A 24,229-nucleotide genomic window follows, 5' to 3' on the forward strand; every position below is an offset into this window, starting at 1 on the left:
CAGTTCCTGCATCAAATCTTAGAGCGTCCACGCCAGGCTGCGGCACTCTGTGGGCATAGGTGCACCGCGAGCACCTTATCCACCGGGGGAATCAGCATATAGCCCCTGGCTGTCCCGCCATTGAGGGTAGTGAGGGTGGGGGAACTGCGGAATCGGGGCAGGGCAGTAAAAGGTGCCTCCCATGATTTCGTCAGCTCCTCGTGCACTTCCGGGAAGAAAGGCACTGGAGCAGGGCGTGGCTGCTTTGAGCAGCACCGTGAGCCCAGGAACCAATCATCAAGCTGCGAGGGTTCAGGGGTGAGCGGAGGGTTCCACTCTAACCCGACACTCGCGGCTGCCCGGGAAAGCATGTCCGTCATTTCTGCATCAGCATGTGACTGGGCAATCGTCCCCGAGGGGGGGCAGCCCAGCTGAGGCTTCTGTGTCCGACTGGACAAGCCGCTCTCCAATGCTGTGCTCGAGAGCTCATCATCTTCGCGGGCTCCGAACAAGAGGCCAGACTCACCGTGAGACGAGCCAGTGGACTCTTCCGGAAGCCTGACTGGGGCAGACAAGTGTGCTGGGGAATGGGAGGTCCGCGGGGGGATACCCGGCAGAGGCGATCCCATTGGGGTCCCCAAATCGCCCCCAGTGCTAGCCGTGCTGGCCTCATACCCGTAGGTAGAAGGACCGAGGCGGGGAGTGTGCTTACGAAAGCAAGCTGCGACTGCAACATTGCCATGGTCATGTTCTCGCAGTGAGAACATGAACCATCCACAAATGCTGCCTCCGTGTGGGTTGCGCCCAGCCACGGAAGACAGCGATCATGACCATCCGAAACTGAGAGATAACGACCGCAACCAGGAGTAACACACAATCGGAAAGGCATCTTTAAAAAGACGCGTCTTTAAAAAGATGTTCCGTGTGTGCCGCTCTTTTAGAGAAATATACTCTTTTAGAGGAAAAAGCTCTTTCAGAAAATATACTCTCTTGTTTTCTGCCAAAGCTCCCAGGGGCGTTCTCTGCAGTGCACCAGTGCAGAGGAGGGAGAAGCCGCTGAAATGCGCCGTCAGATCCAGCAGAGGTGAATGAACAGTAGAATTCAGCTCAGTGAGCATGACCGTTCGGCTCCGAAGAGAAAATGTGAATGAGTGGTTGCATACCAGCTCCTTTTATACCCGTATGTCTGGGGGAGTGACATGCAAATACCACTCGCCAATTTTCATTGGCCTTTTATCAAAGACCAGAGGTGTCTCGGGCTCCCAAAAGTGACCCCTAGTGTCACTACATCGACACAACGTCGAGTGAGTGACAGATAAGGAACTGGAAATTTCCCCTCTGCTCATGTCCATCATGACTTATCTTTAATAGTTGTGTCCAAGTTCACTCATTTTCACTCACTTTTTTAAACAAAATCTGATTTAAGTTGGAGTTTTCCAATAATTTTCCAATATTAACATTCTGGTTTTCAAACAGCGAAATTGATTTGAGTCAAATTGTTGCTGCCTGTCTGAACAAAGTCTAAGAGACCAGCTTACTAAAGGAAAACCTGAAAGTGCATATCCAGTTTGGAGCTCAGTATAGTTAATTTAGAGTTTGACCCAGATGTAGTAGAGTCTGGGCAAAAAGCAAGTGTTGAAGGGAAGAGAGCGGGGTAAAGGCAGGTAAACATTTTGTTACCATGGTTAGCACCTGGCCACCGAGGTGCAGAACAGGAAGGGCTTTGATCACCTGCAACATTGACAAAGTGGAAATTGACAGACAGAAGAGAGAGAGAGAGAGAGAGAGAGAGAGAGAGAGAGAATGGGAGAGACGTCAAACAAGAGGTATTTCAGGAGTTCGTAACCAATTATCCACTCCAAAACTCAGTGTTGTCAAACCTCAGCCCACACACTCATCAAATAAAAAAGAAAGAGACTGAATAAGAGAGAGAGAGAGAGAGAGAGAGAGAGAGAGAGCGAGAGAGAGGGTGAAGGGGAAAAAGACGACAAGAAAAAGAAAGCCAGAGAGAAGAGACCAACTATAAAACAGAATAAAGAGAAAGAGCACGGTGCAGAAAGTGAGGTTTAATCTACACACTCTCTTCATTCCTAAATGTCAGTCTTTTTCAAACAGATGTCAGGGAGATTGGTCCGCAGCGCTGGATGTAGTAGTTGAGCTGTGAGCATGCTGCTTTCTTTCCCTGGCAGTGGCTGGCAGGCTCTGTCAGGGGGGCAGCACATGGGGGCCTTCACAGCCCCGCTGAGTGGGAGACAGGTTTGATACAGCATGACACCTTTCTTATTCATGCCCTCTTATTAGACCCCGCATTGACACAAGGGATCATGGCAAGAACTTTTGGTGAGATGAGATGAAGTTAAGCACTGTGGGACAAATCAGTGGTCCTGGTGAAAGTGGGATAGGTGTGTCAACCCTAACAACATGTTATACAGATTAGATGCAGTTGTTGTGATCAAAGCTTTCCTCACAAATTTCCTCCTCTCAGACTGAGCAGTGATGTCGTTGTAAGTGGCATTTTTTCTCATTTGGCTCTCTTGATAATTATGCTGTTTTTTTTTTTTTGTTTTTTTTTGTCACAACATATAGCTCACTACATCCCAGGAGTATTTCTAATGACAGAAGCAAGTTTATGCACAGTAAGCATGCATGGACAAGGACTTTGGGAAAAGAGTGACTTATTGAGGCCACAGTAGCTTTTCTGGAAAGCTAGAGCGGTTATAGACATTTGTCTGCCCGTCCTTGGCATTTCAGTTCGGCAAAGCACCTACAGCAGGTGGTCGGTTTCCTACCCCCTGGATGTGCTCAATTCATCATGGCAGGATGGAATATGTTAACATAAGATTATGTTAAACCATCCTCCAAGGACCCAGAGTCTACAATCAATTTCTGTAATCAGTGACTTATGAATGGGAATGCAGCAATGAATCCAATATGAAAACGTATTGAAAAGTTTCAAAACAGAGGCCTAGAAGGGCAATAAAGTGAGCTAAAAAAATGTCTCCCCTTTTTGGAATACCCAATTCCCAATGCACTCTAAATCCTCGTGGTGGCATATTGACTCGCCTCAATCCGGGTGGCAGAGGACGAATCTCAGTTGCCTCTGTGTCTGAGACCGTCAATCCGCGCATCTTATCACGTGGCTTGTTGAGCGTGTTACCGTGGAGACATAGCACGTGTGGAGGCTTCATGCTATTCTCTACAGCATCCACGCACAACTCACCATGCGCCCCACCGAGAGTGAACCACATTATTGGGACTACGAGGAGGTTACCCCATGTGACTCTACCCTCCCTAGCAACCGGGCCAGTTTGGTTGCTTAGGAGACCTGGCTGGAGTCACTCAGCACCCTGGATTCGAACTCGCGATTCCAGGGGTGGTAGTCAGCATCTTTACTGATGCTACCCAGGCCCCCCAAGTGAGCTAATTTTAAAAGTGTGCAGGGAAACGGTATTTCGGTTCAGCATTATTAAAGGTGTGATGGAATGTAAAGCAAGAAGAAGTGCACGTGTGGGCGGCTGGTGTCAGTAGAAATACGGATGGAGGAAGTGGGCTTACCGTTGCGTGGGGTTCGTTTCCTGCGATCACGGAAGGCTGCTCCAGACTGCAGGGCCTCCATCAGACTGTCCATCACGCCTGTCTCGTCACCTTCTGTAAGAAGGACAGAGTAGAGTGTCAGAGCTTAGTTTCACATACAACACACTCACATACACTTCTACTCACACTTACAGATCCACACACTGGGTCTTATTCACTAATGAATGTGCAAGTTTAGTATTTATGTGCATAGAAGAAGGTCTCATTCAGTTTCACAGGTGTTCACAATTTTCCAAACATATCCTTAAAGATGCACTGTAACCTAAGAGCATTTGCAGCAAGGCTAGTGTCATTCTTATACAAACACTTTTTATCCAGGCCTAGATTACATGTAATTGGCTGCATTTTTATGCAGAACTATCTCAGATTGATAGCCCACCTATAACCCACCTTATCTTTGTTACTCTTAATATATATATAAAAATGTGAACTTATGATGAATGATGTTTGTGTAAAATAGTTGCATAGATATGTGCATTTGCACAGTTAGACCCAATCCATGCCAGGCTCCAACAAACTAAGAGACTGGGAGTAAAATTAAATGCCAAAAAAGGGATTGCAGTAAGGTGAGGTGAATGGGGCAGAGGGCAAAGAGAACAGTGTGGCTCCCTAAAGGCATGAATGCCTAGAAATGGCAGCTAACAAATGGAGAGAAGCCAAAGGATGAAAATGTTCACTGATGGCCATTGACAGGTATTCGTTCTGCGGCTTGCACAGGGGAGCTAAGTGCTCTTTATGAAGATTTAGTGTGGTGCCGGTCAATACAGAAGCTTTTTATCATTGTTCGATGATAGTGGGATGTGCCTCAAAAACAGCTGTGCCACTAAAATGCTATGTGTCTCCACAGCAAATATGGTTTAACTTCTAAGAGACAATGAGGCCAGCGGGTCTGTCAATTGAAAGGAATAAACCCAGGAAGAAAACAACATTTTTGATTTGTTAATTTCCCTGATTAGAATATGGGTAATTGATACATAACATCTCCATGGGGTAATTATGATGTTAGGCTAACAAGATATTAGGTTAAAATATGTATGAATATACAGTATAAGGAAGAGTGTATATATTAGGCCCTGTCACTGGTCACTGTTTTTATTTTCATAATTTTCAAGTTTTTTATATATATATATACACTACCGGTCAAAAGTTTTGAAACACTTACTCATTCTTTATTATAATTTTTTTCACATTTTAGAATAATAGTAAAGTCATCAAAACTATGGAATAACATAAATGGAACAATGGGAATTATGTTGTGACTAAACAAAATCCAAAATAAATCAAAACTGTGTTATATTTTAGCATCTTCATAGTAGTCACCCTTTGCGTAGAATTTGCAGACATGTACTCCTGACATTTTCTCAACCAACTTCTTGAGGTATCACCCTGGGATGCATTTTAAACAGTATTGAAGTAGTTCCCATCTAAGTTGGGCACTTATTGACTATTTTTCTTTATTATTTGGTCCAAGTCATCAATTTCAACAACTGTTTTTTTTATTTATTTATTTTTATTACATTTTAGTTTTATAATGAAATAAATGAATATGGAAGCACAATTATATTTTTGTCTATAAAACTAATTTCAAACATTTAAAAATACACCTTCAGATCAAAAGATTTTTAAGATCATGAGAAACATTTCAGTCAAGTGTTTCAAAACTTTTGACCGGTAGTGTATGTATATATATATATATATATATATATATATATATACATATATATATATATATATATATATATATATATATATATATATATATATATATATATATATATATATATATATATATATATAGCCTTCAGTAGTTAATTTTCAACTATTTTAACTACTACTGCTACTACTAATTATTATTATTAGTAGTAGTAGTAGTAATTATAAATGCCTGTCACACTGCAGGATGTCAACTTTCCAAAAATATCAGTTAAAAGTCAGTTATACAACACTTTTCCCCTTTTATACTCACACAGTGCTTAAGATGGTTGGTTAACAGTGTTGCCTTAATACATTTCTCTGACCTCTGCAACTTTCCCAATACATTAAAGCAGGCTTGAGTAACCCCACTGCTCAAAAAACCAACTCATAACCCGACAGTAGGCGACAACTACAGACCATTCTCTCTGCTACCTTTCCTGTCAAAAACTATTGAGAGGGTCGTATTCAACCAGATGTCTACTTTTCTCTCACAGACAACCTACTCGACAGACATCAGTCTGGCTTCAAAAAAGGACACTCAACAGAGACTGCCCTCTTGTCAGCAGCTGAAATCCTGCAGCTGGCAAGAGCTAACTCCATCATACCTCACTGTCAGATCTTTCAAGGTCTCTTGGAGAGGAGAGGTGTCCAAGTCACACCAGCTGACCACTGGTGTTCCTCAAGGATCAGTGCTTGGACCCTTTCTCTTCTTTATATACACAACATCACTCGGACCGATCACTGAGGCACATGGCTTTTCCTACCACTGCTACGCAGATGACATGCAGCTCTACCTGTCGTTCCAGCCTGATGACCCTACTGCCTCAGCTCATATCTCTGCCTGCTTCTCTGACATTTTGTCCTGAATGAAGAAATGCCTTCTTCAGCTCAACCTTGCCAAAACAGATGTGATCCCAGCCAACCCATCTGTTGACCACAACTTCACTATTCATCTTGGGTCAACTACACTAACACCAACCAGAAAAGATTGGAACCTGGGAGTGGTGATAGATGACTAGCTTAATTTTACCACCCACATCTCATCAATCACCCGGTTTTGCAGATTTGCGCTCTACTACATTAGGAAAATCAGACCTTTTCTGTCTGAATATGCTGCACAGCTCCTGGTCCAAGCTCTGATCATTTCAAGACTGGACTACTGTAATACTTTGTTGGCTGGCCTGCCAGCTAACACAATTAAGCCACTGTAGATGGTGCAGAATTCAGCAGCGCGTCTGGTCTTCAATCAGCCAAAAAGGACTCATGTCGTCCCACTCTTGATTTCACTTCACTGGCTACCTGTAGCTGCCCACATCAAATTCAAGGCTTTGACTCTGGGTTCAGGACAGCCAGTGGAACCCACCCTCTTCAATTCACATCTCCAGGTCTATGCTCCAACTCGCTCTCTGTGATCTATGAATGAGCGGCACATGGTGGTCCCATCACAAAGAGGCTCAAATTCTATTTCATAATCTTTCACTTTCTCTGTTCCACTGTGGTGGAATGAGCTTGAAACCTCCACACGATCTGCTGATACCATCTCATCATTCAAGAACCAGCTGAAAACACATCTGTTCCGTGAGCACTTAACCAATCCACACTAATTGCACTTACTATTGAACTTAACTTGTACTTACTGTACACAAAACAAAAACAAAAACTCTTTCTCTGTCTCTTTCTTCTGCTCTAGTACCTATACTACTCCAGCCACCTTCAGAGCTTGGCAGTACAACGCTGTAGATGTTGTTGAACTTTGTATGACAAATTGCTTGCTATGTTCCTCATTTATAAGTTGCTTTGGATAAAGGTGTCTGCTAAATTACTAAATGTAAATATGTAAATGTGTGACAATTTTTTAAAGTGCAAATATTTCATGTAGTCTCTCAATTAATTTAAGACCATAAAAGTTGCATGTATAATGTAATTTAAAAGATATAATTAATTAATTAATTAATTATTATTATTATTATTAATAATAATAATAATAATAATAGTAATTATTATTATTATTATTATAAATGCCTGTCACACTGCAGGATATGTCAACTTTCCAAATATATCAGTTAAATGTCAGTTATACATTTGCAGGAATAAGACACAATAACACAACAATTTCCCTCTTTTATACTCACACAATGCTTAAGATGGTTGGATAAGAGTGTTGCCTTAATACATTCCTCTGACATCCGCAAGTTTTGAAATATTTAAAGTAAAGATTTCTTTCAGCATGAGCATATGGCACAGAATCTCCAAAGCATCGGTCAACGATAGGGTTCAAAAATAAGCTTTTGGTCTTTTATTTGGGTCATCTATCTTTACCCAGCATTAATGAGACCTACTGTAGGGTCCCCACTACATCATAGTGGTCCAGCAGAGGCATTATTTTAAACTAGAATCATTACGGTGACTTATTGTTGTGTGTGGGATCGTTTCATCAAACCTTTTGTGCACATGATCGAGCAGCTCTTGGGAAATATTTAGTGAATGGGTTGGGATTTCGACATCTGCCTTGGCAGAGAGAAAATGTCTGTGGCGGAGATGCCAGTAGCTTTAGGCAGCAGCTTCAGGCGTGTTAATCAATCTTTTGTTTCCTCGCGCATTCAAAGTAGTTGATGGTCAGAAAATTGAATTTATAAAGAGGAAAAAAGTTGACACGGCTACATAATTAATTTCAGAAAATGCCACACACTCTCTACACTGAGGCAGAACTGCATGAATATTTTTTTCTCTGAAAGCAGCGTATCCACTTATACAACCATACATATTAAACAAAGCCTTAATATTATGATTAAAAAATGAGCACACAGAAGCAGAGGGTGAATAAAATGAGAATCAAATGATTTGTGTTCATTTCTGTCTTGGCTCCTACTGTATTGTTTTATATTCTGGACCCTTTTCAGGGTTACTCCAAAATCAAAGCAGTTCACATAGCATGCTGTGTTTCACAGCTACCTAGATTAAATCAAGCTAATTAAACTTACTGTTCCAAAACAAACCAGAGCAGAACAAGCATGGCTTATCTCTAATTGCTCCTCAACACCTTGGCTGATAGCTTTGCTCATTAGTTTAAAACGGGACATGCTTCTCACTGGCTCTTTCCACCTAGTGTGCCATCGCCCTCAGGAAGCAATGACAGTTCCTAAAGTAGCTGCATGTGAAAGTTAGTTAGTGTCCCCAAAACACGTTTACATCCATCTGATGCCCAAGCTGGGTGTTTAGGGGCAGGTAAACATTTATTAGAAGCAACATGATTCTGGAAACTTCTCGACAGCTCCTTCATTTCCGTCTTTTTGGAGACTTAGACATCACAAGGGGCACCTGACACTTTGATCAATTTGTCCTACTTCTTTGCTTGCTTAACTGTAGCACAATTCATCATCTGCAATGGCCAGGACAGGAGAGCTGGGAAGGCTGGGTTCAGAGGATCTCAGACACAAGAAAGTAAAATTACTAAAATGGGAAACATGCTCCCAAGTGACCCATGACTGCTCCATTAACAATATCCTGTTGGGCCATTCTTCCACTAGAACCAGCTGGACCCATGATCTCTCCACATGGATCTGAGAGAAACTGCAAGAACATATGGTCAACATTATTTCTCTGTCTCATCAGCAGGCAGTGTATTAAAAGCACATAATTTTTTACAAGAGCAAAACCAGAAGAAACAAACTTGAAAATAAAAGTCTAATGTTACATTATTTAAGGAACAGATCCTTAAGGCAAACCCCTGAGATGATTATGCCCTATTTTGTTTTGTGTTATTTCGAGCTGATAAAACCCAGGGCAAACAGTTCTAATCACAGTCTTCAAAGAAACAAAAGAAACCGTGAAATAAAAGACCTATGCAGGACTATGCCATAAATTAAATATTTACTATACAGTTCTAATTTTGTTGCAGATTCTAAACTACCAAACATTGTGGCTATCACAATGATTTTAATGTCAATTTTATTTGGCTATTCAATTTCTTAAAGTCTGTGCGAGTGGTTTAGCATGAGAGCGCTAATGCAGAGGTATTGGAATATTGTCTTTATTTAAGCGTCAGTAGCAAAAAATGCTGATAGAGTTATTTGATTCATTTTCGCAAATCAGCTCTTTTAAACTGTCCAATTCAATGATGCAGTTTAAACCACTGTCTCAGCAGTTTGTATGCATCATCACAACATCATGCCATTTTATATACTGTAATTTATATTGTTTTAGCAAAATTATATGAGCTAAATAATGCTGATCACCACAATGTATTGTTATAATGGTGCATACGAATGACAGTTATTAAATATCACTCTTGTCTTGATTTTGTGATAAACACTGGATTGACATGGCTTAACTATTTTTTAACTATATTTTACTAGCATTTGTAATCCACTTGGCAACAATGGCTGTTTGGTTTATAATGGTCGCTCTTTGGGGAAAACACTCTTTTAAGCCATTTCTGAGCAAATACATAAACATTAAAGGGATAATTTACCCAAAAATGAAAATTATCTCATCATTTACTCACCTTCATGCCATCCCAGATGTGTAAGAGTTTATTTCTTCTGCAGGACACAAATTAATATTTTTAGAAGAATATCTCAGTTCTATAGGTCCATACAATGCAAGTGAATGGTGACCAGACAGTTGATGCTCCAAAAATCACATAAAGGAAGCATAAAAGTAATCCATTTGTCTCCAGTAGTTAAATCCATATCATCTTCAGAAGTGATATAATAGGTGTGGATGAAAAACTAATAAAAATTGAAGTCCTTTTTTTTTCTCTAAATCTCCACTTTCACTTTTACATCTGAAAGTCACATGTGGTGCCTGAAAGTGGAAGTTAAGGTGGAGATTTAGAGTAAAAAAGGACTTAAATATTGTTATGTTTCTCACTCACACCTATTATATTGCTTCTAAAGATATTGATTTAACTACTGGAGTTGTATGGATTACTTTTATGTTTCCTTTATGTGAATTTTGGAGTTAAAATGTCTGACCAGCATTCACTTGCACTGTATGGACCAACAGAGCTGAGATATTTTTTTCTAAAATTCTTCATTTGTGCTCTGCTGAAGAAAGTCATACACATCTAAATGGCATGAGGGTGAGTAAATGATGACAGAATTTTCATTTTTGGGTGAACTATCACTATCCCTGAACTATTGAATGTTGTCAATATATTTCTAGATGCACATCACTTGTTAGTTTTTTTTATTTATTTATTTTTTTCTATTCTTTTCTTGTTATTTTAATAACTGAAAAAACCTTGTTTTACAACCCAAGCTCAAAAAGCATATTTCTAAGTGCTAGCCTTCTATTTCTATCCCCACTGTTGTCAGTCCCTTTTAGCTACAGTATCTGTCTCTTTACTGTCACAATATCAGGTGGTTTCTTGCCCCTCAGGCTCCTGCCAAATGTACCAGAATGCCCTGGGGCCCTGTTCAGTCTCTCCAATATATTTATGTGCACTATCACATTTTTAATTAGAGGATAACAAGCACAGACCTCTGCCGGATTTGTGAACTTCATACATCAGATTAGCTTCCCAAACAAACATCCTGGCAGAGGGTAGGAGCTTATCTTTCACAGCACAGGGGGAGAGAAATAGGTGAAGAGAGAAGCAAAGTCAAGTGTCACAACGAGTAAGAGGAGGCAGTGGGGGAGTAGTGTTTAATAGAAGGAGTTTGTGTATGCTCAGAATGTGTGTGTAAATGCAAGTATGTGTGCCATCACAACATCTGAAGGACTGAGTCATGGAAAAGGGCTGCCGAAGCGTGACTGTGCAGGTCGTAAAATCCCCCCAGTGAGGCACTCAACGGAGTGAGCTGGTTGACATTTAATTATTTCTACAAAGTATGCACGTGCACGCTTGGCCACACAACTTCTATCCTCTCCTTTCTAATGTCTTGTATCGACACCAGGCATCTGGTAATGTCTCTCAGCCACTGCATATGTAACTGAGATTTGCAAGAACACTGACTTTGCAGCAAGTAAACCAAATCTACAGGCTTATGAGATTATGGGGTATATTAAATCGCCCTGCACACCACAGATTGCAGAATGGAGTGTAAAGAGAAGCCATAGACTATCAGAAAGGCATGTCAAGAGTTCAGTCTGTTTACAGGTGAGTGCATGCTGAGGATAAAGGCTGTGTCATGCATTAACGTCCGTCAAACTGAGGCACGCATAAGAGCCAGATGTCTTTTGTGGCACTACATTGTCCATTATATGTCTCTCTGACCTAATTTAAGAGTCACAGCCACCTCTGAAAAATAAAGCAATATAACTAAAAGGAATAGCTCAGGGACATTTATAAACCACAAGAATTAAAATACAGTGTCTCCAAAAAGTATATGAACACTTGAATGCCAATGTATAGATAAAAAAAGTCACATTTATTGTAAGAAAACATAGCACAAGCACACTATTCAAGCAAAACCTAAAATATGCTAAAATATGCTTCCAGGATTAAATGATAAAGCAATAGATATATTGTTCAAAATTAAGATCAAAAGTATCGGAAAAAGTAACAAGATGAAATAAAACTGTTACTCTGCTAGGGCACCTGTGTGAACTTGAGGGGAACTGACTTCAAACATCCACTAAAAATGATTTTGGGACCATTCAGTAAGTAATTACAAAATTGTCTAAGAAAAGTGAAGACCGTTCTAGCATCATTTGTTTGCAGATGCCCTTGGGTTCATATTTGGTTATCAAATGCAATGGAATTCATTTATTTTAAGTGTGGCTTAAATGTCCATATACATTTTGAGCCACTGTTTTCTCCAAATTCCACAGAGAGGGGAACACACACTCCAATCTGTATTAGGCACCATGCCTCATTTCTACACATCAAAGCATGCCATTACAACAATTATGCAGCGGTGTCAACAAGCTCTGTTCATAAATCCAATTTGCTATCAGTCACCCCTCCACGGTGTTGAGTGAAAACACCAAGGATCGATTGAGAACTTAAAGGGATAATTCACCCAAAAATGAAAATTCTCTTATAATTTACTCACTCTCCTGGCTTCCCAGATGTGTATGACTTTCTTTCTTCTGCAGAACACAAATTATGATTTTTAGAAGAATATTTCAGCACTGTAGGTCCTCACAATACAAGTGAATGGGTGCCAACATTTTGAATCTCCAAAATCAACATCAAGGCAGCATAAAAGTAATCCATATGACTCCAGTGGTTTAATCCATGTGTTCAGACATGATATGATAGGTGTGGGTGAGAAACAGATCAATATTTAAGTCATTTTTATCATAAATTATCCTCCCTGCCCAGTAGGGGGCGATATGCATGAAGAATGTGAATCAACAAAAATAGAAGGAGAAAGTGAAAGTGAAGGAAAAATGACTTAAAAATTGATCTGTTTCTCACTTACACCTATCCGATCACTTCAGAAGATATGTATTTAACCACCAGAGTCGTCTGGATTACTTTCATGTTTCCCTTATATGGATTTTGGAAGTTCCAAATTTTGGCACCCATTCACTTGCATTGTATGGAACTACAGGGCTGAGATATTATGTAAAATATCTTCATTTGTGTTCAGCAGATGAAAGAAAGTCATACACATCTGGGATAGCACGAGGATGAGTAAATGAAGAGAACATTTTCATTTTTGGGTGAACTAACTGTTTAATGTCTGTTGGTTCTCATGAAAACTATTGCTCCAGGGAGGTTAAAAAGCCTACTGCAGAAAACTTTTGCCTTTTAATTCAGCAAGGATCCATCTAGAGGACATTCTATCTGTAGCATTACTGTGTCCTCCCATTGACCAGCCCACAACCATGGATCCAAAACTCTCATTTCCAAATTAATAAGAGCTAAAAAAGAGACTTACAGTCTCCCTGCTTGAGAAGAAGGGGGAATGTGTGAAACTTTCACTCTCTTTGTCCATTCTTGTCCTTCAGATTTTTTTTTTTTTTTTGAAAACATATATTAATCCATCTGTTACCCTGAAGAAAGACACCTGTTCAATTAACCTTGTGCATATGTTGTGAAAGAAGCTTGAGCAGGCCTGTTCTTATAAGTCAGGTGCATCATAGGCTAATTCATTCTCTGAAGTGTTGTTTTCCCGCCTGCCACTCTTTGTCTGAGAGTTTCTCTTTCACTAGTGCCATTGAGAGTGCATTAGCAGCACAGTCAAAAGTCCTGCCAGTTCCAGCCTTGCACCTGTTATGAGGTGCTGTCTCTCTAGAGGATCTGACATGAGATCTGACACCATGACCTGTCAGCTGGCCTGCTGGAGTGAGAGCTCCAAAGCACTCAGAAATGAGACCAGCAGCGAGAAAACCGGACTCGGAAGTAATGAGGAAGATGGATGTGGCACCAGACAGGCATTTTGGAGCATTTCGCTGGAACAGCTTGATGTGAAAACCCACTTATGTCTGTGTGTAATTTAATTAGGGATGCTCACACATCCCCTCCTTGAGCGGGGCACTCCCTCTTCAAGTTCAGATAGGCTCCAAGGGGTCTGAGCCTTAGACAACGAGGAGCGGAAAGGGGACATGGAGGCTGGACTGAGGGCTTGAGCATTACGGCCAATGAGATTGGTGTTTAGAGGTGGCCAGAGCAGATAACTACTCCACCCAGGTTCTGCCTGTTCCGCATTACATGTCACTTGATTAGTTGGCTGGGAGGAAATGGAAGTGGATTAGATGGCGTGGCAATTTACAAGCACCGGTGAGATGAAAACTCCTGTGCTTCCCCGAATAGCTGCATGCATGAATAAGTAAAGAAACGAAAACAAAAATAAAGCCTCCATCTGGATGGATTCTGTATGGCTCAGCATTAAGAGGTTGGAGATGTTTGATTTGGGAGGAGGGAAATGAGTGTAAACACACTTGTTGCACACCAACATCTCTCAAAAATCAGCTTATTAAAAAAACAAAAAATCCAGGCTAAGCAAGAAAACCACATTTCCATGAAATGTAAACAGACATGCGCAACACTTGCACACATTGGATAAGCTAATAAAAAACGGTTTGTACCAACTGGTTTTAGCATTAACTGTTTACTTTACCCTGATAAAGGAAAACCGGTTCAATACTCAACCAGACAGAGAAGAGGGAAAGGGTAAGTGTAAGCTCTAGAAATAGTAGCACTTCTACTACTACATTTTAACTGATTAATTGACTACCATATAGCAGCCCTGGCTTTTGAGAGGTCAAGCCATTCACATACGAGTCCCCTCCTCTATTCCCTTTACACATATGACTGAATCCCTACACATCCCACAAACACAATAATTACATTTGCAGATGACACAACAGTGGTGGGACTGATCTCGAATGGGCACAATACAGCCTGCAGAGATGAAGTCTGCAAACTGGTAGGAAGGCGTACAGAAAACAATCTAGTCATTGAACATAAAAAAACAAAGCATCATAGACTTTAGGTGACACTGCAAGGACCTCGCTCCTCCAAACATCAAAGAAGAAGTGGAGAGGGTTTCCAGCTTCAAGTTTCTAAGAACCCATATCACAGAGGACCTCACATGGACAATAAACTCCACTGCCTTGGTCAGGAAGGCTCAACAGCAGCTCTATTTTCTAAAGACAATTAGGAAAACCAACCTGTCTGTGAAGCTGCTTGTGTCCTTCTACCACTGCTCTATAGTATGGTATGGAAACTGTTCAGCAGCAGACAGGAGAGCTCTCCAGAGAGTCATAAACACAGCCCAGAAAATAATTGGACTCCCCCTGACCTCACTGGAAGACACATACAGATCACGCTACCTCCGCAGAACCAGCAGCATTCTGAAGGATGAAACTCACCCCATCATCATCTCTTCTCTCTGCTGCTATCTGGAAGGTGTTACAGGACCTTAAAGACCCGTAAATCCAGGCTTAAAAACAGTTTCTATCCTAGAGCCATTACTGAACTGAACTCCATAAAACACTGTCCCCTTACCACCACCAGACCAACATTATCACAATACTCCACACCATAGGACTAACAACTGGAATAGTAATTCATACAAAGAGGAAATTTGAAATAACCTCTGAAAATTTCTGTATATAACGTGCAATAATATTTTTATAAGGTGCAATAGCACTTGGTACAATGTGCAATAGTAGCTTCAGATATGCATCTCTTTTAATTACATTAATTACATTAACATTAATTTTTATGTATTTATTTTAAGTATGTATTTTGAGTGTGTGTGTGTGTGTGTGTGCACATGAGTGGATCATTAGATGAACCATTTTAGGAGCTGCACAGCAAATTTCATTGTATGTCAGATGTGCAATGACAATAAAGGCGTTCTATTCTATTCTTCTATTCTGTATTCTTTCCATCCAATGCACAAGGAGAAATAAAAGATAACTATCTATGGTACATGGCCGACATTTTTCGTGACATTTTTCCATATGCTAATAAATCACAACAGTGGTTTATCAGGTTGGTGATGCTTAGTGACTGTTGCCTGCTCTCCCTGTCATCTGATGACTGAGATCACAGGCCACATGAGCTTCGCTTATCTGAGAATACACTTCATAAATCATCAACCATGTCCGACACCAAAAGTGTTGATCTTGTTAAAGACAAGACAAAGACATATCTCTTATTATTTTCTTTGAAAGAAAACCCTCTATTTTAATCTTTCTGTCTGACAAATGACACACCTGTGTTGCAAACACAGTCGTCCTTTCTATTAACATCATTAACTTTCTTCGCCAAGGGTTTAGGCTTAGACAGTGTGAATTTCGTGCTCTATGTGGTGAGCTTAATTATTTCTGAGTGACTGTGGAGTGGCTCTCCAGGTCCGAACTCTTGACAAGGAATTATCAAAATGTAGATCACCCGTGGCTGTAAATTAATGACATGCAACAGTGTGAACGTGCTCAGCGAGCAGGACGGTGGTGGAGGAATGGATGGATTCTCAGATGTATCCTCTCATTTCTACCTTGACCTAAGGGAGCTACCTTGGCCAGCTAAATAAAGTTAAAAAGGCTTAAAGTGATTAGGACATTTAGTGCTAACCTAATTAGCAATTGCTACACAAAAAATTTATTATATAAAAAAAAAAAAAAAAAAAAAAACTTATTTAGAAAAATAATTACATTTATTTGCAGATGCAAACTCCAAAGAAATGTTCCCTAAAGGAAAACGAGATGAAATTAAAGGGCATTCAGTAGTTCTCTAGCTAGCATTAGCATTGCTCTTCTTCGTGTACTTTAAGTACTCATACAGCAGTGGTGTTAGACGCAGTACTGTCATCTATCGATGTGGATAAGCATGATCATCTCTGCTGCCCCCGCCAGCTCTGGAATATAATTTGCATCTGGAAAATGTCGGAGTTTGAGGTAATTTCTAAAGTTATTTATTACTACTATAATATAATTGCTTTGCCTAAAAACAAATGTCAGAATTCAAGCAAACAGACTTCTGCAGTTAAGGACAAATTATTATTGTCCCTCATTTCAATAATCTTTGGAGACTGTCTACATTTCATGTTATTTCTAAAGACAGTTATTACCTTTATTAGAGAACTGCTTAGCATGAAATAAACCTCAATTACCTAGCGATACAGAATGTCAAGGTAAAGGAAATATTAGAATTGTTTTTGATGATCAAATTTAGCATGTCCATGAATACTGTATTTGGAGAACTCGTTTTGTTTCCAAGCAAACCAACGTCATGGTTTACTCAAAATCCACAACAATCGCTGTGCCAAGCTACTAAACGAATGAAGACATTTGCCATTTCATAGAGGTGGAGGAAAATGGGCCCCCCTTACTATAGCTGTGATAACAAAGGAAATAAAATTACATGTTCTTTTCTGGTTGCATTTGTAAACACTGCTGAAAACTGTCCATTACTAACATATGTCGACTACACACATAATTTTAAAATGTTAGAGGGAAACTTGTATGAGTTTTCTGTAAATTCCACTGATACTATTTTAGAGAGTGGTCTAAACAATTAATAATCCTTACCTGTCCAACAAAAAAGAAGCAACATCGGCATCACTACCATTATCAAATCTTTCAACCTTGTGTATACCGTACCAATGTTTACTCTAGTTCAGTGTTTCCCAAACTGGGGTACGCGTGCCCCAGGAGGTACGTGACGTGACAATGGGGGTACGTGGATGAAATTCTGAGATTTACCATTCTTTTAATTTCATCACATTCTAAAATAACATTCAAACCCAGTTCATGTACACTGGCAGCCAAAGGTTTGGAATAATGTTCAGATTTTGCTCTTATGGAAAGTAATTGGTACTTTTATTCACCATAGTGGCATTCAACTGATCACAATGGATAGTCAGGACATTAATAATGTAAAAATTACTATTACAATAAAAAATAAATAAAGAAAAAAGTCTAAACTTCTTAAACTACTTCAAAGAGTTCTCATCAAAAAATCTTCCATGTGCAGCAATGACAGATTTAAAGATAATGTCCAGATACTCAGGTGACATTTCACCCCACACTTCCTGTAGCACTTGTCTTGTCGGGCACTTCTCACGCATCTTACAGTCTAGCTGATCCCACAAAACCTCAATGGGGTTAAGATCCATAACACTCTTTTCCAATTATCTGTTGTCCAGTGTCTGTGTTTCATTGCCCACTCTAACTTTTCTTTTTGTTTTTCTGGTTCAAAAGTGGCTTTTTCTTTGCAATTCTTCCCATAAGGCCTGCACCCCTGAGTCTATTCTTTACTGTTGTACATGAAACTGGTATTGAGCGGGTAGAATTCAATGAAGCTGTCAGCTGAGGACATGCGAGGCATCTATTTCTCAAACTAGAGACTCTGATGTAATTATCCTCTTGTTTAGTTGTACATCTGGCCTTCCACATCTCTTTCTGTCCTTGTTAGAGCCAGTTCTCCTTTGTCTTTGAACACTGTAGTGTACACCTTTGTATGAAATCTTCATTTTTTGGCAATTTCAAGCATTATATAGCATTCATTCCTTAAAACAATGATTGATTGATGAGTTTCTAGAGACAGCTGTATCTTTTTTGCTATGTTTGACCTAATATTGACCTTAAGACATTCCAGTCTATTGCATACTGTGGCAACTCCAAAACAAACACAAAGACAATGTTAAGCTTCATTTAACGAACCAAATAGCTTTCAACTGTGTTTGATATAATTGCAAGTGATTTTCTAGTACCAAATAAGCAATTTAGCATGATTACTCAAGGATAAGGTGTTGGAGTGATGGCTGCTGGAAATGGGGCCTGTCTAGATTTGATAAAAAAAAAAAAAAAGAAAAAAAGAAAAAAAAAAGACTTTTTTCAAATAGTGAGGGTGCTGTTTTTTTATATCAGTAATGTCCTGACTACACATTGTGATCAGTTGAATGTCACTTTGGTGAATTAAAGTACCAATTCCCTTCCGAAACAGCAAAATTTGTACATTATTCCAGGCCGCAAGTGTATTTCTCACAATTTTGTGTGCCCTCTAGTGTAGAAACACCAAAATGGTTGTGTCATAAAGGTCAGATAATATGCAATGAAATAACCCTATCTTTTGGGATTTAAAAAAAAAAAAAATGCATCTACTCATGTGTCATGCATCACACAAGTATCTTTTTTCGCCAGCCCAGAACACTGCTAGGTGACATAGCTTAGTGAAAATCGCAAGTAAAATTGATACTTCACTGTTTTACCAGACTTGCACATGTTAGTCGTCCTTTCAGTTTTTTTCTGCAGTTTAAAATTTAATTTTTATTTAAGGTTAGATGTATAGGGAGTTTCGAGTCTGAAGGTATAAGTTCATAAGCTTTGATGACAGGTGTCAGACATCTGGTGCGACCAAATAATTTTCCACATTCACATGCAGTAATTTTCACTATTATTTGCTTGATGCTTGAGACCTGTTTTTATATTGTTGCATGATGTTTTTCTGCAAATGAGGCCAACCTTGCTATCAGTGTCAAATGTGACAGAAAAAAGCACCTTGAGCTGACCACACAATTGCACAGATACGTACCCGCAATGCTCAAAGTCAGCCAGCAATGCTGTACCTGCAATGATGTGTAAATCCGGCACAGAAACGAACGCCATTCTTGCATACCACGACACGATGAGGGGGAGTTTTCAAGTTATGCAGTTATATCATATCTAGCACACCCATCTCAATCGGTAAGCCATTTATTCAATATGTATATGATTAATATGACGTACAAAACATGTACAAATATAACATGTTTAATATAAGTGAGTTGTTTTCCAAAGATAATTGTTTTAAATATACATATTTTCAAAATACCTTGTGTGAATGTTATCTATGCGCTAGAGAGGGGGTACGCGAAAGGATGTTGAATGTTTGGAGGGGTACACCACTGTAAAAAGTTTGGGAAGCACCGCTCTAGTTTTTTGCCTTTTCCAGTTTGTCTGTCTTGTTTCTGACCTTTTTCGCTTCTTCGGCAGTACAGCTATTGAATCTCCTGTTGTCACTGCTTCTAAAGCACGATAATTACATTCTATTGTATTCTTTTTGTATTCTCTTCGCATCACCAAACAACACTGCACTAAGCATAGCCAAGCGGCAGCCAATAAGCGCAAGGATTTTATTCTTCAGCGTTTAGTGAAACACAGCGGACCATGTCATTTCAACATGGGGAAACACATTGAAGGGGTGACCGCACCATGTACAATAAAAACACTTTTTATCTCATGTGAGTGTATACCATTCAGATCATTCTTCACAAAAACACAATTAATTTGTTAATGTGTAAAACTTTTTAAATTAGCCCCAAATTACTGAATGCACCTTTAATGAGATGAAAATGAAATTATTATCTTGAAATAATCATGGCCTCTGTAGCTATGTTCTAAAACAAGACAACATTTTAAGGTACTGTAAATTCATCATAGTGAGACAAAGTGAGAGAAATGTTGATTAAACTGAAGTGTGTAATTTCTGTGCCACCGAATAAGCAACGGAATTGCAAAACAAACACTGTTATCAAACTGCTTTATTTATGGAAAAAGCCAAACTTTTTTCTCCTGGACAAACTAAAGCACCCTAGGCGAACAAAGCCAGCACTTATTCTACATGCGACATCATTTAGGGTGATCTCACATGTTTAACGTACTGTTCCAGCCAATAATGTGGAAGTAATGCCAATAATGCAGGATTTTCTCTCCGTGGATCGCCGCTATTAGCACTGTATCACTTCTTTGCTTTATTAAACTTGTCATGGAGCCCCTTCCACTTTAAAAATTCTAATCTCTCTTCACTAATTTGCCGAAGCAGCATTGTGGAATTTGTCTTGCGAATCATGTAAAAAAAGTATACTTCTGCACAGAACTCTTCAAAGTTATCCATTTTAACCTAGGTAACAACTCCTCCACTGGCACACGTGATTGTAAATAAAAAAATAAATAAATAAATAAAACAAAAAAAAAACACACTTTGCTTTAACCAATCATCAATGCTCTTCGACCAGACAAGTTCTCCCAGGTCAAGAATTTCAGAGATGTGCACAAACAGGAGAAATATCACCAAACTAAGGGTACGTTTACACGACAATGATGTACTAAAAATGTACAACGTTTTTCCTTTGCGTTTTTGAAAAGTTTCACGTACAGACGACAACGTTGTCAAAAAAATCCCCGTTCACACGGAACCGCGAAAACGACTAAAAACGCTTTACTATGCATCTCAGGCCAGTAGTTGGCGATGTCACTTTGTAAAGAAACACTACGCGCCTGCACACCTAAGCATTCTTCCACAGAGCATTGAATACAAACAATGAAGATGGCGATCGCTGGTCGTAGTAGTGATGCAGTAAATGTACACTTTGCTGGAGAAGCATCAATAAACTCAAAATCTTGAGCAGCACAAACACAGTCATGTAGTCCGCCATTGTAGTTTTGAATGTCTCGTGCGTTGTTCTTAAGTACTTGCAGGCATGCCTATAGACTGAACACGTAATACGCGTGCGCATGATGCCATCGTTTTCACAAATTCGTATGTTTACACGGAGACGGTAACAGCATCGTTTTCAAAAACTTGCACTTTGAAACCCGTTTTCAAAAGTTTGTGTTTTCAGGCCCCAAAACGCCGTTGTCGTGTACAGCCAAAAAGCATAAAACGTTTTCTGTTTTTAGCTGAAAACGTTGTCGTGTAAATGGCTCCTAACACATTAGTAGAACAAAAACGCCACTGCATTTCATCATCTTCTGTAGGTGAACTAAGCAAAGCCTGTTCGCCCATTAAGTATAAATTAGCCTTAAGCATACCTTCTTAAAAGACAGCTGCCTATGTAAATATTAAGCAGCGTGGCAGTTCCTAGGTTTTGGGGCAGACTATTAATGACTATAACTTTTTGCTTCAGAAAGTTTTAAATTGAATTGTAGTCAGACAGACAATACTTATGGAAATATGGTGGATTTCCTGGATGTCACCATGACTTACACAGATGCTTATCTCAGTAAATCAGTGACTTCATTCCTCGCATGTTAGATATTTAGAGACGGCTAACTCATCTCTGGCCATTCTGATGGTGAAATTTGTCAAGCTATCATTGCCTTAAGGCACACAACCATCCGCCAGCTGATACGGCACAATCTAATATGCGGTTATATATTAGAATTGATGCACTACAGCAGATAAGCACAACGCCCTTGTAGGTGTCTTTCAAAGTAATGACAAAAATTCACAATGCCAGTCGTACACTCCAAAATTTCCTGCGTGGAACTTGCTCTTGCCTGCGATCCAGCAGGCTTTGGGATGTAATGATGCATTCTTCAAAGAGGATGGAGCTCCCTGACAGAGGGTGTAAATAACACTGAATAGCTGATGGGGAGAGCTGATATGCGTATAGGACAGAATCTAATTTCTCTGCACCAAGACTGATGCCTGTAGACAGCCCAGATTTAATATGATAGTTAAAATACAGATAATGACATTCCATACCAGGTTCAGCATTACACAACATTACTTATATGGTCCACTTATTCATAATGACCAATGCGGTAGATGGCACATCACAATGACTAATTAAAAATAGGCCTGTTATTTAGGGAAAAGACAGTGGGAGTGGGTGTCTTTATGGTTTTTTGCTTGCGTCATAGATATTAACATACTCTAAAGTCACGACCTTTAACAGAATTACCTTTCTGGCAGGGGACCTGCACACAGTCACCTGTTGGACCAGATCCAAAGCCATGCACTGGTTTGTGTGAGCAATTTCTTAAATGTGAAATGTGTAGTTTCTGTGCCACTTATTTCAATGGTCTGACTGTTTCAACATTGGCTCAATCAATGAAGTGAGCCTGGGGCAGGGATACTTGTTTGTCCAAGTTTTGGGGGGGCTGACTGAATCTTGTTAGGAAACAGTTACTATATTTGAAATTCTGCTTGGTTCTGTTTAGTGGAGCAGAATTACGCACTTCATCTTGAGAGACTATATGTTACTGCTTACAAAACATAAGTCTGCAATGCACTCAGGCTGTACGCTACACACTGAAAGAATTACACATGAATCTATCGACTGTGTCTGCGACCGAGCATAGTGAATTAGTACTAATAGGTTATAGAAAATTCAGACATAAAGAGTTGTATTCACTCAGAAACCCACCGACAGACAGTCTTAAGAACTGTGTGCAACCACACAGATAATGACAGCTATCATCATATATAAGATAATTCAAAAGAATACACAAATCTTCCTTTTACCCCTTTAATCCCATACCTATTTTTTCCCCCAACCCTTTTAAGGGATCATTTGTACTGACAGATTGAAAAGTGAAGCAACTTTCTTTCTGACTCGAGCAGATGTTGCCAGTCTAATTTAAAAACATTATTTATTTTACCGCCTGGTTTTACTGTATATGCTGAATGGATTACGCCATTCACGATGACTCAGATAGTGATGGAAATCAACAACAACATCATTTCTACCTGATTTATGGATTAGAATCTCCAGTAGTTAAAGATGATGACAATACAATTTTTAAATCACTAAACTACTCTAGTCGATTTAATATTCCAGAGCTTGGCATAACTAGAAATATTTATTTCCAATATAGAAATTTCCATGACTTTTCCAGACATGAAAAATCACAATTCTAAAATGGCAGATGCTATTTGCACCCTGGTACAAATAATGGTATATGATATTTACACCCCAGTGAAAATAGTGGCAGATATTATTTGCACCCATATTTAAATACTAACATACAGTATGGGCATCACTGCATTGTGTTTATTGTGTTTATTTAGAGTCCCACAGACACACTACATTAACCACTACCCCTAAACCTAACATTAACCTTACCTTAGAAAAAAATAACCTTGGTTTTACTACAGTAACCAGTTTCACCCTGGTATTTTTTGTAAATTTACAGTAACCACAAAATTAACTATGGTTACTATATTACCACCATATTACTGTAATAACATAATGGTTAATTGCATTAAACTATGGTTTCTGACAACAACAAAAAACATGTTTACTACAATATTAGTAATACAGTGATGCAATGTACACACAAGCGATGCTGAGACATTGGAATGAGTGCAATCAACAGACCCCACCTCCGGATCAAACCCTTCTCTGCACTCCTCGACTTTTACTGTGACCAAATCACTGTGATGAAATCAAAATTTATATTAATTTCTATCATATATTTTCTTAAACCAGGCGATTTCAAGACTGAAGCATCAATAGATTGTTGGAAGAACACAGGAAGAACAGGCCTTGGATGGGGGGTGGCTCCCAAACTGTGGTCAGCAGACTCCCGAAAACAGATGAAAGCAATGGTAGTTATGGAAGTAACTAGGATGGAAGAGGAAGGATATACGATTAGGGCAGTCAGCCAGCCAGCAGCAGCAAGGGCGCTGGACCATATGGGAGGAGACATCTGATAGAGTGTTAGGATGGGCTGACCTATGGAAAGTGTCCCAGGCCAGGATAAGTTTTCTAATAAGATCCACCTATGATACCCTACAAAGCCCTGGGATTTTGTCTCTGTGGTATGGTAAAGAGGAGAGTTGTCC

At 39.5% G+C, this 24,229-nt stretch overlaps 1 protein-coding gene across 8 annotated transcripts in view; it reads right to left on the reverse strand.

Moving 5' to 3' along the window:
- The window catches only part of LOC127418368 (protein diaphanous homolog 2-like), a 653,451-nt gene that overhangs the window by 58,148 nt on the left and 571,074 nt on the right, over positions 1 to 24,229 (reverse strand). For 7 of the 8 annotated variants that reach the window (XM_051658976.1, XM_051658975.1, XM_051658977.1 and 4 more), the window contains 2 exons: positions 3,535 to 3,627; positions 1,660 to 1,710 (listed from right to left, as the gene is read on the reverse strand). In XM_051658976.1, the coding sequence (XP_051514936.1) occupies positions 1,660 to 1,710; positions 3,535 to 3,627 (144 nt within the window). The remainder of the gene's footprint in view (positions 1 to 1,659; positions 1,711 to 3,534; positions 3,628 to 24,229) is intronic. The other variant, XM_051658979.1, reaches the window with a different exon arrangement.

This window comes from Myxocyprinus asiaticus, chromosome 27 (assembly GCF_019703515.2).
Source record: "Myxocyprinus asiaticus isolate MX2 ecotype Aquarium Trade chromosome 27, UBuf_Myxa_2, whole genome shotgun sequence".
Lineage (NCBI taxonomy): Eukaryota > Metazoa > Chordata > Actinopteri > Cypriniformes > Catostomidae > Myxocyprinus > Myxocyprinus asiaticus.